This window comes from Petaurus breviceps, unplaced genomic scaffold (genome assembly GCF_028583685.1).
Source record: "Petaurus breviceps papuanus isolate PSGF00001 unplaced genomic scaffold, PetGlider_PUasm1.0 520, whole genome shotgun sequence".
NCBI lineage: Eukaryota > Metazoa > Chordata > Mammalia > Diprotodontia > Petauridae > Petaurus > Petaurus breviceps.
The window spans coordinates 120800-137119 of record NW_027186354.1 but is presented as its reverse complement, the minus strand read 5'-3'; the positions used below and the strand labels follow the sequence as shown (position 1 = coordinate 137119).

Genomic DNA, 16320 nt, shown 5'->3' with positions numbered 1-16320 from the left:
CCCTAAAACTAGAAAGCTGAAGAAATATATTTGATTTTATATGTATACATAAACTATGTTTACTGGTAGAATTAAAATTAGATCTTAGATCTCTACTCACTGAAATGTGGCAATCAAGTTGAATGTTTTAAACATGACTTATTAATTCCAAAAACTACAGGATACTAAGGAAAATAAATATTAAAACTGACCTTTCTTGGAAGCAATTTTAAATTATGCAAGTGTCTAAAATGTCCACACCCACTGACCCAGAAATTCCACTGCTAACTTATACCCCAAGGAGGATACTGATAGAAGTTCCTATACATCAAAATGGAGCAGCTAGGTGGTGCAGTAGATAGAGTGCCAGGCCTGTAAGCAGGAAGATTTATCTTCCTGAATTCAAATCTGGCCTCATACACTCCTTAGCTATATAACTATGGGCAAGTCACTTATCCCTATTTGCCTCAGTTTCCTCATCTGTAAAATGATCTGGAGAAGAAAATAGCAAATCTCTCCAGGATCTCTGCCAAGAAAACCCCAAATGGAGCCATGAAGGTTCTGACACAACTGAACAACAAGAAGTACACCGGGATATTTACAGCAGTATTTTGTGAGGTAGAAAAGAATTAGAAACAAAGTATATGCCCATCAAGTGGGGAATGGCTAAAGAAGCTAGTACATGAATATAATGGAATATAAGAAATAAGTAATGAATACAGAAATCATGGAAAAAGTGATGTGATACAGAGTGATGTAAAACAGTCAAGAAAACAATATAGAAAATTACTACAATGGTGTCAACATAAAAGCACAACTACAAAAAACCGGAAACTTGAATGCTGCAGAATTTCAAAGAAATAAGTATGGCTCCAAAGAAGTCCTAAGAAGACAACCATTCCACTGATTTGTACAGGTGGGAGGGTTCATGGGTTTAGTGAATCTCATATAAATTTTCTGACTTTTTATTATCAGAGATTTTTAATACAGAAGTTAAATGGGAAGGGATACTAGGGGGATTTGGGTGATATAAGATCTATTTTAAAAATTGACCTTTCATACATTTTCAGGAGAAAATAATCTGCCAGCTCAGTTTCTTAAAGCAGGCAGCTTATACATGGGGAAATGACTTCAGAAAAATCTATGCCTAGGGAAAGACTTGTATCATGGAAAGATCTAAAAAGAATGAAAGGGGTAGGTAGTGGCGCAGTGAATAGAGCACCAGCCCTGGAGTCAGGAGGACCTGAGTTCAAATCTAGCCTCAGACATGTAACACTTACTAGCTGTGTGACCTTGGGCAAGTCACTTAACCCCAACTGCCCTGCCTACCCTCCTTAAAAAACAAAAATGAAAATATTTTCTAGGAAAACTATTGAATTATCCCAAAGTCTAACACCTCACGATCCAACATGCAACAAATATATGTCACAAACTTTAAACTATAGTGAAACATGGCAGCCTCAAATTTTCAGAAGTCGAAAGGCAATAAATTCTTATTAGCAAGTTTGTAGCATCTCCCCCAAAATATAAATCCCCAAAGTGTCCTGCTCTGCATCAGAAGCACAATAATCTTTTCCTTTTTAGTGAAGGGAACTAAAAATAGCCTATATACTACTACAATTCAGTTGAGGAGAAAATCAAAGATGGTAATTTGATTTCTACTTTTCCATCTTCCACAAACCCCAAACTGTAACAAAACTATTTACATACACAAGATAGCAAACACTATTTTTCTCCTGAAAACAAGTGAATACTAACACTAAGTCAAGGAGAAAATTAAGAGTGGAAAACTACATAACTTTCAAGTTTCAAGCTACAGCCCCCTGACAGCAGGCTCTGTGTCTATTTTAATGGTTTGTTTTGTCTTTTCATATAGAAAGATAACATTACTGACCCACAGTCATCAAGGGATATGGTTCTGGTTTCCCTTTAGTGAGGATAGGTTGCACTGTTGTTTCCCTCTTGTTCCACGCAGGGTAAGCTTACTGTCTGTAGCCAAAAAACAGAGTAAAGCTAACTGGTATATACATCAATTGAGAGTCATGTCCTCACTAGTTTAATGGTTTAATCTCAAAAATAAACCAACTTTTTTTTTTTTTGGTGAAATGAAGAAAGCACTGCATCATGCACCTCAGTACTTAACTAAGTACCTCAACTAACTACATAAAGACTGAAAAACCATTGGATCAGGCCTGTAATTTTCTTAAGTCAAATTAGTTAACAAAAATAAATGATTTTATGGTAGTATCTAGCATAAGAGTTGTGGCTACTGCTGCTAATAAAGTGGCTATGCAACTATGAGGACAATTTACCTGGTATATATACAATACTTATTTATGTATGTGTTGTCTTCTCCAATAGAACACAAGCTCCTTGAGGGCAGGGACTGTTTTTTGACTATAACCTCAACTCCTAGCACAGTACCTGGGGTACATATAGTAGGTGAGTAACAAAAAATGTTTACTGATGACAAAGGGAATTTTCATTTTCATCTATAATCTATAAAATACTGCACAAAGGAGATGTTAATGACCCATCACTGAGGAAATTTTACAAATTACATCTACTTCCCTTTCTGATGCTTTTATAAAAGCTGTGCCTCAAAGAAGAGGAACCAAAGGGAAATGAGAACTGCTATCTGAGAGTCACAGCTTAACTCTCCCAATGAAACCATTTACTATTTAGACTTTATTTGGGAATGATGAAATGAAATTAAATATTTGACATAAAGTGTCATGGTACCCAGACTAACAAACAAGGCTCCTTTATAACCGAGTTGCTGCTTCCAAAACAAATTAAGATTGCACATTCACAATGTCACACACACACACCCTCTTTTACAATGAGAGGGGAAAGCATTTAAGATGGATCAACTTTGGTATTTAACCTTTTTAAGTAGCAGTTTACAAAATGGCCAAAAGACTGCTTGAACCATTAATAGGAACATAAATTTAGGACTGGAAGGAACCTTAGAGGGCACCTATTTAATCTCCTCCTCTGTCTCATTTTTCATATAAGGAAATTTTGATCCAGAGATGAGGAAGTGACTTGCTTAAGATCACAAATATGATTTGCAGCAAAGCCAGGATTTGATCCAGATAATAGGACTGTAGATGGAGAGCTAGAAGGGATCTCAGAGACTACCTAGTTCAACTCCCTCATTTTACAGAATGAAACAAAGACCTACGAAGATCAAGTTGACTTGCCTAAAGTTACCCAGGAAATAAACATCAGATTTGAGAATCAAATGCAAGAACTTGGACTTGAGAGCCAGTACTCTTTTCTACAATGCTACGCTGTTCAGACTCAATATCCAGCACTCTTTCTTGTTATTTAAAATGAACATTTTTATACCATCCTGAGCTTCAATGGCCAGGGGGCTGAGAACTTTGTCTGCTACCTTCAACCAAAGAAGTACAACTAAGCCTATCTTAGGCACCCTGTCTATATCACATCATCTTGACCATGTAATACAAAAAAGTAGGTCTGAAGTAAATACCCCAGAATGTCATTACTATTTTATCTTACTCAATGGAAAATAGTTTTTTTTTTTTAATTTAACTGCCAAATTTTGTATTAAGATAATGGTTAATTTGAACCCTTGTTCAAATACCTAGAACTAAGCCCAACTGCTTTCCACATCAACTTCCCCCAGGTGGCACTGTCTGCTCCACTATCAGCTCACCTCTGGCCTAGCCACAGTTATGATTCTCACCTCTGTGCCTTTTTTAATGCTGCTCTTCCCTCCTTCCCTCTATCTAAATTCTCACCATCCTTTAAGATTAAGACCTGAACCTTGAATTCTGATTACAGATTCGATTATTTATCCATTATATAATGGTGCCCTCTAGAGTACTATATGCACATAAACAATCATAATGGCACAAACATCAAAGCTTAAAAAGAAAATTAAATAGGAAAAGCACCAGCCTACAAGTTATAAGATTGGAGTTCCAATTCTAATTCTGTTCCTGATTACCTATATGACCTTAAGCAAATAACTTAATGTACCAATGAATTTTTTCATAAATATCTTCCCATGGAATTTGAAACCTGAGACTAATCATAGACAAATATTTCTCAGTGGAATGACTAGCTCAGAATTTTTAATCTAGGCTTTAGAGAATAATACAAAATAAGTTACATTTATAAAAAACAAAGATTACAAACACATTTTCATGTGTGAACTCCGTAATTGCCTCAGGAGAGAAGCTGCTAAGTATTACTATCAAAAAACTAGTGAGAATTAAATGATTTGCCTGAGGTCACATATTTATATCTATTTTATTATTATGCAGACTTGGATAAAGACAGAGAAAACTCAAGCTGAAAGAGGTGAGAGATGCATAACCCATTACATCAACTGTAGGATCTAGTATATACTTTCTAAAACTTGGAGCAAGACTTTTAAGTGTCTTTAGGGCTATATCCTCATACAAGTGAGAGGAAGACCTATTTGCACAAAAATATTTGTGGCTGCTCTTTCTGTGGTGGCAAAGAATTGGAAATCAAGGGGGTGCCCATCAATTGTGGAATGGCTAAATAAGTTGTGGTATATGAATGTAATGGAATACTATTGTGCTATAAGAAATGAGAAGACGGATTTCATAATAACCTGGAAAGACTTATATAAACTGATGCTGAGTGAGGAGAGCAGAACCAGGAGAACTCTGTACACAATTATAGACACATCGTATCTGTGATGACTGACTTTGATACACTAGGCTCCTCTCAGCAAGGCAAGAATGTAAGACAACTCCAAAAGAATTATGATGGAAAGGGATATCCATCTCCAGAGAAAAGAACTATGGAGTTTAAATGCTGACTGAAGCAAACTACTTGCTCCCTCTCATTTTTAGTTTTGTTTCTTTCCTTCTTTCTTGTTGTTCACATCATTGGTTATAATTCTTTACAACCTAACTAATGCTTAATTCAAAGGCATTTGTGGTGCCTATATTGGACTGCATGCCGCCATGGGGAGGGGGAGAAAATTTGGAACTCAAGGGATTGTGGAACTGAATGTTGTAAACTAAAAGTAGATAAACAAATTTTATAAAATACGATTTCTTTTTTAAAAAAGAGTTTAAGTGAAAGCCAGAAAGCACTTAAAATTTTAAGATAAAGTGAAAATGGCTGAGGTAGATCAAATTTTCCCACTTTGTCATACAATGTTAAAAAGAAATACTTACTTGTATTTCCCTGACAGCTTGTAAACAATCAGGCAAGGAGAATCCAATAGGTAGACCAACTTTAGCTGGTGTTTTGAATTTGTCTCCTATCTTAAATGGGACATCATCAAGGTAACTGAAAGTTCCTAAAATGAAGAACAAAAATTAATTCATTTCCTTTGTCATGGTCCCCTATCTGTTCATTAAAAGCAAATTTAACTCATGCTATTTGAAGACTATTTGTTAGAAGAAGCTAAGGTTTAAAGGGTCTAACTACCATTAATCTTAATATCTCTCCTTGTCTATCTGCTCTTTCAGTTCCTAAAGTCTTAAGAAAAGCAAGAGCCAAAGCTATTCTCAAAATCCCAAAGTATACCCATATCTAAGCAGTGGAGGGGTGGGGAGTGGGTCTCATCTTTAATTTAAAAATTTTGTTGGGCTGAATTATTTGTCATAATTCAGTTGCCAAGCCTATTAAGGTTTCTGCATCATTTAGCACTAAGTATTGGTATTGTGGGCCAATGTCTCTCCAAAAAGCAATAATTTAGGGTATAGTCTAAATCATCAATACATGTTACATACAAAGGGCCCACAGAGGAAGCATGAATTTCTTGGGGCTAACACCAAAAAGGTATAACACCTGAAAAAGAAACAATCTAGTATCTACTTCCCTAATCATCTTTTTTACCCTATCACAAAATTGGCAGAAACATAAAAGTAAATCTTTCCAATCATTCTTCAATCACAGCAGAACAGTTTTAACTTGAAGATGAAGCTAAGATTCACTTGAAATTTTGAGGATCTTTTTCCCTTGTCCCAAATATAGAATGAGAATGTCTTTAGTGGTCTGATTTTGCCAGATGCAGGGAAATTTTAATTAATAAATTTCAGAAAAAGAATAAATCAACCAGAGAGCCACAAATATGTGCTAGTTACCATCACAGGTTGACAATGTCACACTAAGTGTATGGTACAACTTTATCTGACTCTCTTCCCGATGAATCAATCTTATACACCTTGTTTTCCAAAAACCAGTAGTGCACTAAATAATCAGAAACTACGTGGTCCTTTAGAATTTTTTTAAGGAAGCAATGGGAATATATGATGACAAGCTAATGAGCATGAACTATGCTGATAATATTTCTGAAATGTAACACAATCACAGGGATTTACCTAACTAGTTTTGCCATGTCCTAGAGTGCCTATTTGAAAATGTTATAATACTGCCAATATCCTTTTGAAAACATCATAAAATTGCCAATAACCTCTAAGTGAAATTTTAATTTTTTTAAATAAAAAATACAAAATTTCCATTAGCCAAAATGTTGGCCAGATACACTTTTGTTATTTCAAAACTTACTGAAAGTGTTTCTAAAATGTGTGAAATTTTTTTTTTTTTTGCTTTTTGGAGAGGGGAAAGCCAGGGCAATTGGGTTTAAGTGACTTGCCCAAGGTCACACAGCTAGTGTTAAATGTATGAGGCCAGATTTGAACTCAGGTCACTGAGCCACCTAGACATCCCTATTTTTTTAAACTTAATACAAAGTACTAAACATCTTACAGTGCCTCATGTGAATATTCACTCTGATAACAGACTGGCATAAGAAACTGGGTATAAGAAGACTAAGCTAGAAGTTTCCCTTTCTTGCCCAAATCACTTCTATGAGGTTTTCTTAGGTTTTTTTTCTTTCCTGATAAAAGCAAGAATGGGCAGAGGAAATATTCTGGTTGAGATTTACATTTAGGTATATTATGCTTAAGTCAGATCGTCTCTGTATCCTATAATATTTAGACAGGCTAGAGATGAATCAGGCTCATTTGAAATGAAACTAGGTAAAAATCCAAAGTTAAGGAGTTATAATTTGAAGCAAATAAAGAAAGATTACTTGTATAACTGAATACTTATGTCTCTCAGGTACAATTTTCCTCATATGGAAAATGATGGTGTTGAACTAAAGAATCTAAACCTGTAAGGTCCTTTCCAGCTATGACTAATTTTTAAAAGATTAGGACTCACCAATCAATATAGTTAGCCCTCAAACCTATAAACCAGATGCCACCTGCAAGTATGTGTAAGCAAATTAATGATCCGTTTGGGGGAAGTCTTATGTACCACTTCAACAGAATAGGTGTCTCTTCCTTGTGCTCTTAATACAGACTAAAATTAAGGACAATAAAGACTGATACATTTCAAAAGTAGCTACCAGCAAAAGCATGTGTATAAGCATGTCACTAGAAAGTAAGTTTTTATTACATAGAAGGATTTTTAAAGCTGTGCATTTAGAATTCAGAACACAATCCTCTCAAGATATAAAACATGAATTTTAAGTCAAATGCTGAGTATAAGGTAGTTATAGAAAAGGCCTAGTATTTTTTCCAATCAGAAAACTAGCATTTCTGACATTTATCCTCCACTACAAATCCTCACTCTATTAATCTGAACATGTCACTGAAAGTCAATTTTATTAGGCCTAAATAGAAGCCTAATAAAACTATGCAAAGCCAAGGTTGCATCTCATGATGTTAGATAAAAACAGTTTTCCCCTCAAAATTTCACAGAAAGTAGAACCAGAAAGCTTCAGAAGCCCATGACAAAATGTGGTTCTAAAAAGCAATAGCATTTTTTAAAAGGACTGCCACCTCCTATCTCCATACCTTTGCTCTGGTTATACCCTATATGTAGTAGAGAAGGAATCTGCTCCCTTATTAGTCCTACCTTATAAACTCCCTTTCTTCCTTTACAATGAAGCCTTTCTTGATCCCCCCCCCCCTACAACTGTTAAAAGTCTTACTCTCCCTAATCACCTCATATATAATTATCTTGCATTTATTCAGTATATTTTATATATGTACAATTTGTCTCCTCTGACAGAAGGCAAGATCCTTGAAAACAGATCGGGGGGTTTTTTTGTCTGTATCCCCAGTGGCTGCGACACATATGATGTGCTTAAGAAATGCTTGCTGATAAACTGATAGATTTATTGAAAGCTTGGAAAGGTTACATAGAAAAGTGCAAGTTGTCTCTGTTGCTTATGTGACACCAAATGTTTACTCTGTTTCTGTTGTTCTTGAGAGGTATGAGTTCAAAGTTTTAGCATTTGCTAGGTTATCCTCTCCAGCTCTCTACTCCTTTTCCTTCCTTCATTCTATCATCCATCATTACTTCTCTGTTCTGGGCTGTTGGGCTGAACTAGTCCTGGCTAGATCCAAAGGCAATTTCAGATATATCTATTTATCATTATTATTTCTCTAGGCTTAACATTTACTTTGCAGCCTCACTACAGTAATTCATGGATAAAAATGTTTTTAGAATAGTAGGGCAATGGGGCGGCCAGGTAGCACAGCGAGTAAGAGCACCGGCTCCAGTGTCGGGATGACCTGGATCAAAACTGGGCTCAGATACTCAGCACCACACCCAGAAACACCTGGCCATGTGACCTTGAGCAAGTTACTTAACCCAGATTGCTTAAAAAAAAAAAAAGAATAGTAGGGCGTCACAACCACACCAACCTATTCAATTCACAAATGATATAAGCCAAGTTAAATGACTTGCCCCAAATGATACAATAACAGGGTCCTCTTAATTCCAAGTCCATTACTCTTTCCAGTATTAAACACTGCCTTCCTGTTATAAGAGTAACTTCCTAGCCAATTTTATTCTCCCACAACGCAAGATAACAAAATTTTCATTCTGTTTTCCAAACCCCAAGTCTTTCCTTTAATAGTTGTGTGACTTTAAGTAAATACATCTCTCTGAACCCCAGGTCCCATTATAAAATGGGCTTAATAATGCTTATATTACCTACCTTACAGGTTTGTTATAAGGATCAAATAGATGCTTATGTTATAAACTAATGTCCCTAACATATTTATTATATTTGTTTAGTATTAATCAGATTTAATAATTTCTTAAATATTTGATTGATTTAATTACTAAATCCAGTTTAATTATTTTATTAATTTATTTTTAATTTGTTAATTTTATATATTAAATAGAGCACTGGGCCTGGAGTTAAGAAGACCTGAGATAACTATCATTATTAATCCAGCCTCAGATATTTATTAACTATATGACCCTGGGTAAGTCACTTTGTTTGCCTCAGTTTCCTCATATGTAAAATGGGAATAAGAATAGCACCTACCTCAAAGGGTTTTTGTGAAGATCAAATATCATAATTGTACAGTATTTAGCACAATGCCTGACACACAATAAGCATTATATTAATGTGAGCTAGTAGGATATTACTGTATTACTTATTTTACTTCCCATATCAGAGGTAGTATGAGATTTAATTAAGTTGAAAATTCACAATAAGTACAAAGAATTATAGGTGTACAGTTTTTCTTAGGAAGTGAAGAACATTTTATAGAATTTACAGTATTTAAGAAGGAAAGCAAGAGGGGAGCTAGTTGTAACCAGCTCAATAAAAAAAAAACTTACTGCTGAGCCTTAACCAAAGGCATTTACTTCCAGTTTTATGCTTAAGTTTCATATAACAAATGTCCAAAATTAAATAGATATAATCTGAGGCATAAGAACAAAGATTATGAGGTAAGGGAGAATACGACTATCTGCCCAATTTGTTTTATGCTACTACATAACTTCCAATTTTCCAAACTATCTGATTTAAAGAAAACAGAAAACTAAACTGGGTTGTACTGAATGATTAACAAAATTTCTAACCAACTCAAGATAGAAATATCCCACTTACCATGAAAATCTGAACCCGACTTCTTAGAAGCCATTTAGAATCTGAAAAACAATAATTAAGTATATTTTACACATAGACTTATACACACATAATATGGACATATAGTCTAAGAGAACTTAAGACATCAAAAAGAAAGCAAATAGAAAAGCATAGCTTCCAATCAATAACAATCCCTGTTGTCAAGGGAGATAAGATGGCATAACCTGTCCAACCCCCCCCCCCAAAAAAAAGACATCTTAGTAAATACCATGGAAAGAAAGGGGAGAGGGGAGGGGTTAGAGATAACAATCAAAAATTTGGGAATAGGCTGGAAGGATAAAAATCTGCATTTTAAAAATTCCAGATACTTTGAAATTAAAAAAAAAAACTTTGTATATACTTTAAGATTTGGAAGATACTTTGCATATTATCTCATTTGATCCTGTAAGGTAGGTGCTAATATTATCCCCATTTTAACAGATGAAGAAACTGAGATTGAGAGAAGTTAAATGACATTCATTTAAAACCGCTAGTAAGTGTCCAAGTCTGAATTTTAACTCAGGCCATTCTGACTCCAAATTAACCCTATCAACCTCCCCACCTAGCCACCTGTTAATAATTGAGAATTTGGGGTGGCTAGGTGGCACAGTGAATAGAGCACCGGCCCTGGAGTCAGGAGGACCCGAGTTCAAATCCAGCCTCAGATACTTAACACTTACTAGTTGTGGGACCTTGGGCAAGTCACTTAGCCCCAACTGCCCTCCAAAAAGCAAAATAATAATAATAATAATAAAGAATTTGCAGAGCAGATATTATCAACACAGACAAACATCTATGGCTCTGAATATCTAAAAGGGAGATCTCATTTAGTACAATTTTTTTTTTGGTGTAAGTTGCAATTATCCACCCGGAATTTAAAAACCTAATTGTATGGGGAGGGGGAGGTGGGGGAGGAGTATAAACAGAAGATCCTTACTCCTTATTTATTAACTAAGTTTATTAAGAATGAAATTTCTATAGTAGGAAATTAACAAGAATATAACACTATCAAAATACCTAGTTCAATAAGAATCTAAGTGCATTCAAACCCAGGAAGTAAGTAGGTACAAAGTCCTTTCCTATACAAATCAGTTCTGACTCATTAAAGACTTTATCCCCCCTTGCACAGAGTAGTATAGCCTTAACTGACCCAGAGTTTATGAAAATTTAAGCAGACTACCTGACCATTCTACAAACCTGTTGAGTTCTCTCAGCTCTAAATCAGTGCTGTATACTTTAGCCTGAAACAATTCCATTTTCTTCAAGAAACATCATTTCCATTACTATGTTAACAAACTGCAGCCATAAAATTAGTAAGAAATTTCTAGCTGATAACTGATTCTCTCCTACTCACCCCACCCCCAATCCACTATTACTTCACTCAACATCTTTCAGCAACATATTAAGGTGCTCTAATTATAAAATCTAATTATATATAAATTATAAACTGTCTTTGCCAACTTTTTACTGTTAGCCATATGTATCCCACATGTTCAGAACAGGCCTATGCCACTTCAGAGCTTCAGCTACATGATTTAGAGCTGGAATACACCTTAAACATAATACAATCCATACAATTCTACCATTTTAGAGAAGAAAATGAGAACAAAGGAGTTAATCCAAAGTGACACAGAGGTAAAAGTAGCAGACTTGGGATATGAATCCAGGTTCTCTGAATACAAATCCATCATTCTTAGCCATAGTTGTTCAACAAATACTGTAGATTGAATTGAAGATTAACAAAGTGAGTTTCCATACAATTTCTACTATGTGCAAAGTAATAGAAACATGAAGACAAAAGTCAGTTCTTGCCCTTGAGCATACATTCTTCTAAAAAGCTACAGTATATTTACAGATAAGGAACTGATTTTTTTTTTTTAGTCTAGGTCTGTGATTTCATCAGTGTAGCAGGTTCCTGGTGAAGAAACTGTCTTGACCAACATAGATCTACAACTCTTTTGTAACTTAGTCTTAGAAAATTGCCCATGTCACTGACAAGTAGTGACTTGGCTAGGGTAACAAAGCTAGTATGAAGCAGAGTCCATACTTGAACCCAAGTTGTTGTGACTCCAAGGCTAACTCTCTATCCCCTATGCTATGCTGCCTTCCATCTGACAAATGCAGAAGCAGTCCAAGATTGTGGAGAGAGTGCTGGGCTTGGAGGCAGCATAATATAGGTGCAAATTCTGGCTCTGACTAGTTGTGTGGCTCTGTATGCCTCATGCAACCCCCTAGAACTTACCTGAGTCATAGGTGGGTTCTGATGTGCTTTAGGTGGTAGGAGAATATAAACTATTTAAGAGCATGTATCATCTTTATTTTTGCCTCCCCTCAATCTAGCACAGAAGTTGACAAAGAGAAAATACTTCATAAATATTTATTGAAAATGTTTGGAAATCTCTTATTTTGATCCAGAGTGTTTCAAATATTTCCTGTCTTATGTAAACTACCAATTTCGGGGTTAAGAAAAGGACACTTGGGGTGGCCAGGTAGCACAGCGCGTAAGAGCACTGGCTCCAGTGTCCAGATAACCTGGGGATCGAATCCTGGGCTCAGACACACCCACCCAGAAACACCTGGCCATGTAACCTTGAGCCAGTTACTTAACCCCAATTGCTTAGGGGCAGCCAGGTGGCTCAGTGAGTAAAAGCACCATCTCCAGTGTCAGGATGACCTGGAGATTGAATCCCGGGCTCAGATACTCAGCACCACACCCAGAAATAACTGGCCGTGTAACCTTGAGTAAGTTACTTAACCCCGACTGCTTAAAAAAAAAAGAAAAGGACACTTGAGATTAGCCTTGAAAGGAGCTAAATTCAAGAGTCACTGGTGAAGAGCATGGGAATTCCATAAAAGGAAATAATCAGTACAACAGAAATCAGACTTGAGATTGCCCAACCCTCTAACTTTACAGAGGAGGGCAATGAGAACCAAAGGAAGACTTGCCCAATGTCACAGAGAAAATAAGTATCAGAGGCATAGAAAAACTTAGAAGAAATAAAATAAGTAAAACAGAAAAACCAGTATACATAATGACTACAATGTAAATGGAAAGAATAGTAACAACAAAATCTCTTTCTTTAATTACAATGACACCAAACTTGGTACCAAAGAAGAGATGTGAGAATGCCTCTCCCTCCCTTCTTTGCAGAGGTGGTGGGGTAATTTGGAGATGGAACACAATGTATACTATTGGACCTGATTGATGCTGGTTGTTTAAGTAATTGTCTTTTCCTCACAGCCTTTCTTTTTTATTCCTGGAAGGGAAGAGTATCTATTGGGAAAGGAAGGGGATGCAAAACAAATGATAAAAATTTTTTAGAATGTTTTTTAAGAGTAAAAATGACTGAAGTGGTAAGCATCTGTAGAAGACAAAATGAAGGATGAGAATAAGAACAAAAGTCGTGGGGCTGGGAAAACCTTAACTGTCAATCAGCCAATAACTATTAAGCACTTATGCCAGGAACTGTATTAAGCAATGGGGATACAAAGCAAAACAAAAGATAGCTCCTGTTCTCAAGGGCTATCAGTAATTTCTAATGTTCAACAACTTTCGTATGAACAAGCTATATATAGGATAATTTGAACTAATCAAGAGAGTTAGGGCACTAGAATTAAAGGAGATTAGGAAGGCTTTCTGTAGAAGGTTAAGGATTTTATCTGAGACTTGAAGAAAATTAGGGAAGATAGTAGGATGAGGAAGAGTATTCCTGGTATGGGTGAGAAGGGGAACAGTCAGTGAAAATGCCTGTTGAGAGGAAAGCAATTTGGAGTGTCTTGTTCAAAAAAGAGGTAGGAACCAGTGTCACTGCACTGAAGAGAACTTGGGGGTGGGGGTTGGTGCTAAAATATAAGAAAATTTAAAAAGTAGAGGGGGCAAGTTATAAAAGGGCTTTGAACTACAGAAGAGTTTACCTATGATCCTGAAGGTTATAGGAAGTCATTATAGTTTGCTGAAGTTGGAGGGTGACATGGTTAGACTCACACTTCAGTAAGGTAACTTAGGATAGCTAAGTGGAGTTAATGGACTGAAATGGGGAGAGACTTGTGACAAGTTCAAGGTGCTAATTCCTTAAAAGCTAGAAACAAAACTTGACTTAAGTTTATTATTGATTTATTTTTATATTACTTTCATCTCCAAATATGTCCTCCTCCCCTGCCCAAACAATAACCCATCACTTGTAACAAAGAATAAAATAGGATTTAAAAAATATAACCAATGTATCAACCAAATCTGCTATTACAGACCTCCATAATCAGACCTCCATCTCTGCAAGGACATTCATGTAACCCTAGATGAGCCTTTGACACTCCTTCCTTTGCTGGTTCATCATGCATAACCCCTTCCAACTTAGGTGTTCCCTAAAGTTCTATTCTAGGTTCATTTTTATCTTCTCCCTAAATTCTCTATCTTGGCAACCTCATCAACTCCAAAGGGTTTATCATCTCTATGTCAGTAGCTCACAGATATATATATTTCCAGCCCTGGTTTCTTCCCCAAGCTTCAGTCTGAGATCAACAACTGCCTAATTGGTCATTTGAAACCAGATGTTCCAGTAATATCTTAAACTCAACACATCTAAAATTTAACATATTATCTTTCCGTTTTTTTAAAGATAAAAACTGAGAAAAGTATCATTAAGGCACCATTAATTAAGCATCATTAAAGCACCATTAAGAATTACAGTCAACTTTGGAGATAGCAATTTCAATTGAGTGATGGAGGTCAGATGATATCAGAAAGCAAAAGAGTTCATGAGTAAATGAGAGAGGAGGTTGAGAAGGCATTGAGAGCAGACAACTTTTTTCTAAAATTTTACTCATAAACAAGAGGAAATATCAGTTTGAAGGGATAATAGGTTCTATCATAGGTTATATGGGGCTTGTGAAGATTTAAGAATATAGGGAATAAGCTCAATAAAGAGGAAGGGAACGAATAAATCAAAAGGCATGTATTAAGCTTACCACGTGGCAGGCACTAAACTAAGTACAATGTGAAGCATGCAATGGAATAACCAAGGAAGGAATCACATGTCAAAGGGAAGCCTACACAGTTCTGTCAATGAACAAGCAGAGCTTCTCAACTGGCTGATACTAGGCTGAGTGCAGCAGCAATCTACTATTGCTCAGACCCAAACCCAAGTTAGAAACTTGGCACAGCTCAGGGCAAGGGAGTGATCAGACTTTGCTGTAGATGAAACTAATTTGGAAGCATTGAATGTTTACAAGTCCCTGTCCCTGAGAGCCTGGAATAACAAAATATTCAATAACCTCCAAAAGGAGCAGGACTAGCTCTGGCATTACAAATCTCCAGAAGTGTGGACAGCTCAGCCCTAACATGAAATCCAAAATCAGAAAGTAGACTGAAGAATATGCAATAACAATAATAATACTAATAATCTCACCATATACCATATCAAGACTATCAGAATGGCTAACATGACAAAACAGAAAAAAGATACATGCTGGAGAAGATGTGGGAAAATTGGAACACTAATGCATTGTTAGTGGAGTTGTAAACTGAACCAACCATTCCAGAGAGCAATTTGGAACTATGCCCAAAGGTTATAATAAAACTATGCATTCCCTTTGACCCAGCAATACCACTTCTAGGACTGTATCCCAAAGAGATCATAAAAATGGGAAAAGGACCCACATGTACAAAAATATTTATAGCAGCTCCTTTTTTTGTGGTGGCCAAGAATTAGAAATTGAGACAATTCCCATCAGCTGGGGAATTGCTGAACAAGTTGTGGTATGTGAATGTAAAGGAATACTGTGTTATAAGAAATGACGAACAGGTAGACATAAAAAAAAAAAAAAAACCTGGAAAGACTTACATGAACTGATGGCTAAGTGAAGTGAACAGAAACAGGAGAACACTGTACACAGTAATAGCCACAATGTGTGATGACTAACTTTGATATTTCTTCTTGGCAATACAAGGATCTAAGACAAATCCAAAAGACTCATGATGGAAAATGCAGTCTACATCCATAAAAGAACTACGTATGGAGTGTGAATGCAGATTGAAGCATATTATTTTCTTTCTTTTTTTTTTTTTGTTTTTTCTTTCTCATGGTTTCTCCCATTGGTTCAAAATTCTTCTTAAAAACATGACTAATGGGGGCGGAGCCAAGATGGCGGAGTAGAAGCGCGACCTTCCCATAGCTCCAGCTTCCACCCTCCCCAATCCATGTAAAAAGGGGACTCTAAACAAACTTTGGAGCTGCAGAATCCACAAAATGACACAGAGAAGCTAACCTCCCACCCCAGCAGGCCGGCAAGAATCCAGTGCAGCGTTCTGGGAGCCGAGCCTGGCCCCACGACAAGGCTTTAGCCCCAGGGCGGGATTGACCAGCCTCTGGCCAGAGGGACTCCAAATCCACAGCAGCTGTGGCCTTTTCCAGATTTATCAACACAGAGATGTGAAGGACAAAGTG

General features: G+C 36.3%; 1 protein-coding gene across 3 annotated transcripts in view; it reads right to left on the bottom strand.

Moving 5' to 3' along the window:
* The window catches only part of UBAP1 (ubiquitin associated protein 1), a 57405-nt gene that overhangs the window by 11684 nt on the left and 29401 nt on the right, over positions 1-16320 (bottom strand). For 2 of the 3 annotated variants that reach the window (XM_069101900.1, XM_069101899.1), the window contains exons 2-3: positions 9860-9900; positions 5169-5293 (exon numbers count right to left, since the gene is read on the bottom strand). In XM_069101900.1, coding sequence (XP_068958001.1) covers positions 5169-5293; positions 9860-9893 — 159 coding nt within the window. In that variant the 5' untranslated portion in view covers positions 9894-9900. The remainder of the gene's footprint in view (positions 1-5168; positions 5294-9859; positions 9901-16320) is intronic. The other variant, XM_069101901.1, reaches the window with a different exon arrangement.